This window comes from Aptenodytes forsteri, unplaced genomic scaffold (genome assembly GCF_000699145.1).
Source record: "Aptenodytes forsteri isolate BGI_AS27 unplaced genomic scaffold, ASM69914v1 Scaffold76, whole genome shotgun sequence".
NCBI lineage: Eukaryota > Metazoa > Chordata > Aves > Sphenisciformes > Spheniscidae > Aptenodytes > Aptenodytes forsteri.
Window position 1 is genome coordinate 187,388 of NW_008794444.1, and position 3,142 is coordinate 190,529.

General features: G+C 49.1%; 1 protein-coding gene across 1 annotated transcript in view; it reads right to left on the minus strand.

Annotated features, from left to right (window-relative positions):
• Positions 1-1,185: 1,185 nt before the first annotated feature.
• Positions 1,186-3,142, minus strand: part of DACT1 (dishevelled binding antagonist of beta catenin 1) — an 8,088-nt gene continuing 6,131 nt past the window's right edge. Inside the window, 2 exon segments of the mRNA XM_019474788.1 lie at positions 1,186-2,537; positions 2,539-2,993. Of these exon segments, the coding sequence (XP_019330333.1) occupies positions 2,057-2,537; positions 2,539-2,993 (936 nt within the window). The 3' untranslated portion in view covers positions 1,186-2,056.

Below are 3,142 nucleotides of genomic sequence, written 5' to 3' on the forward strand. Positions count from 1 at the left end.
TGAGACCCCTTACAAAACCTGACATTCCTCTATTAAAAAAAGGAAAACAATAATATGAGCGCGACATTTTATAGGTAGGGATCCACAACACTGCAGATTAAAAAACAAAATCTGTCACTTAGAAAAAGTGTTACCGCTGTCTCAGAGGCTGCTCCCAGAGACATTTAATTCTGGGTGGACCTCTCCTTCCTACATTTGCAATGCAAGGAAACCTGAGGAAAAAAACTGCTCTGCCTTTCAGGTGCGTGACAGCAGGAAGGACACAGAGGAACCAAAAAGGTGTCTGCTCAGCAGATCTCGCTATGGAACGGACAGGCTGCACACATATCCTTAAAATTCATACCAGTCACAGCACCCATGCCAGTTGTATGTCCACCGCTTCACAGATGCCAGAGCAGAAGATGAACGTGCAGAAACCAGCCCATCCTCTGGGCCTGCTCCATCAGACATGCATGCACCATAAACCTCCAGCCTTCCCACCAGGCAGCTTCAAAGCTGTTGCTGCAAAGGGAAGCAGTGCTGTCTACCGTTAGATCCTTTCTCCTTTGCCGGCAGAGACCCACCTCCAGTTCTATGGGAACAAAGAAACTGAGACAGAGACCGGTGGGTGACACAATTGTCACTTCTTTCCAGGGCTGTGATACAGTCAGCTACCATACCTAAAGAGGGCACCAGGGACAGCAAGTCTATGCTCTCCTCCACCCAGCCCAGCTCCCAGAGCACACAGCTCTTGGGGATTCATTTACTGGACATTTCAGAGGGACACCTGTTGCGTTACGCAGATCTATTTGGTTACAGAAACTTACCATCTGCCCCTGTGTTGTACCAACCGAAGCCTGCAAGCACCCTGACAGCAAGGAGGACTAATATTACATTTCCATCTGCTCCACAACATGAGCTGCCCATAAGCAACAACCTGAAGATGCCTCTGAGCTCCTAAATCCCACCTTGCCCTTAAAAAAATGCAAGTTATGGGAAGAACAAGAGGAGCCATGACAATCCAGTTCCCTCAAAGCACAAGTCACATCCACAGCAACATTTAAAACTTGCTCAGTTTCCTGCATGGCTAAATGTAGAGAACATTAACAGGTCACATCAAAGGGACATCTAAGTGGTGACAATGCCGATATAAAACCATTCACTGGGTCTGCACCAATGTAACAAACTTTAAAAAGTATTAAAACAGACTGTTTATTACAGCATATGATGTGTTATATTAATTTACACAATGATATATATATAAAAACAGCCATTGATGATGTACAGTAAATTGGACATCAACAGGAATATTAAAACTACTGATACTCATGCACGTGACATGCATATGTTTTTTTTTTTTCTTTTTCAAAAGCAGTTTTACACAATATACTGAAGTTACTAAGCCTTGGTCAGCTGCTCCAACAGTTTACTCTGAACACCACTGCTGTTCGCAGCGGGACTCCCAGGAGGTCGGAGCAGAGTGCACTCCAGAGAAGGCGACTTAACCTTAGAGACAGATTAAACAGGAGCCCTTTCCTGGTGGGGGAAGGCTGGGGGAGGACAGGGGTGAGTTTCAAGAAGAGAATCAACAAGAAAAGAAAAAAAAACAGGCCGTACTACCAGGAGGAAGAAGTTCAAGATGGGCAACAGGAGCAGCAGAAAGGGACAAGCAAAAACATGAAGACCACCCACACTCCCTCCCCCTTATCCCCTAAAAATTTATGACCTTAAGCTGTCAATATCCTGTATAAGACCCAGAACTGGAAAAACTAGGCAAGGAAGATCCATTCCCAGAAACATCAGCCTTTTTTCAAAGCCTTCTGATACCATGCACTGGAGGCTGTTCACCACTGAAATGGCAGTGTTATGGTTTTGTTTTTTTTTTAAACGAGTATGATGGTCTTTTATTTCCACATAAAAGGCACTAGTGTCCACCCAAGTTCTGAAGACAAGTGACATAATTTACCTTAAGTTTTAAATATTTGTATTAAAAAAAAAAAAAAATCTGTGGAAATATGTACACAAAAGCACCTTGCTTCCGAAAGCAGAAGCAGATACATTCCACCAAGTCACCTCACTAGACGGTTGTCATGAGCTTCAGAGAGCCCGACCGAAAGCGGAGGATTTTCTTCTTGAGGTTATGGGAGGCTTTGATTTTGACAAAGGCCTTCGCTGCATTTTCATGCAGCTCCGGCGCCGTGACTGTTTGGATGGGGAGCGTCTGGACAAACTGAGACCAAATAAGGCCCCCACTCTCATCAGAGTCGCTGGTGGTCGTGCTCTCCCCTACGAACTCCACCTCGCTCAGGCTCGACTCGCTGTCTCCAAAGCAGTTCGTCGTGTAGTTGCTCTGCTCATCCTCGCTCGTGTCCACCACGGTGGAGTGGAACAAGGACTCGCACTCCGCCGAGTACTCCGAGTCGCTGGCCACATAGGCGTACGGGCTGACGTAGGGCAGGGGGACTTGCGAGTAGACACCCACACCTTCCCGCCGGTTCCTCCTCGCCCTCCGTAGGGCCTCCTCGTAGGAAATCTCCGCCGATGACTTCCACCGGCGGGGGGGGGGGCTGTTTAGGCTTGGCTACCACAACCTCTCGGCCATGCCCGTGGGATCGGATGGTGGATTTGTGCAGGCCAGCCTGCCGACTCTGGAGGCCTGACTCCGGCTGCAAGCTGCTGCCTCTCTTCCCCCGTGAGGAGGGTTTTTTCAGTTTCTTATTTGTATCCAACTCATCAGGAAAGCGGCACTTCTTGCTGACCGGCTTCGTTTTCTCCCGCAAGGTCTGCGAACCGTTTTCCAGCCCGTTGGCAAGGTGGGGCCTGTGTTTCAGCACAGAGCTTTTCAAAATCTTGACGTTTCGGGTGCCTTTGTGAAGCTTCACGCTTTGCTGCTGGGCCGGTATGTACTGGGCGTTCACGAGCAACCCGTCATCCAGGCTCTGGGAGGAAGAGCCCTCGCTTTTGAAATCCAGAGTGGGCCTCTCCTCGATGGCAGGCGACGAGGAGCGAGCCGCCTGCAAGCTGCTCTTCAGCAGGACTTTTTTGGGAGGCTGGCTGACCCTGTTCTCCGGCTGCAACACCACAGTCTTCCCCGGGCTCTCTTTGGGAGACACGGCAAAGAGCTGGCCGTTCTCCTTGGGGACGTCCCCATCCGCGACCACTG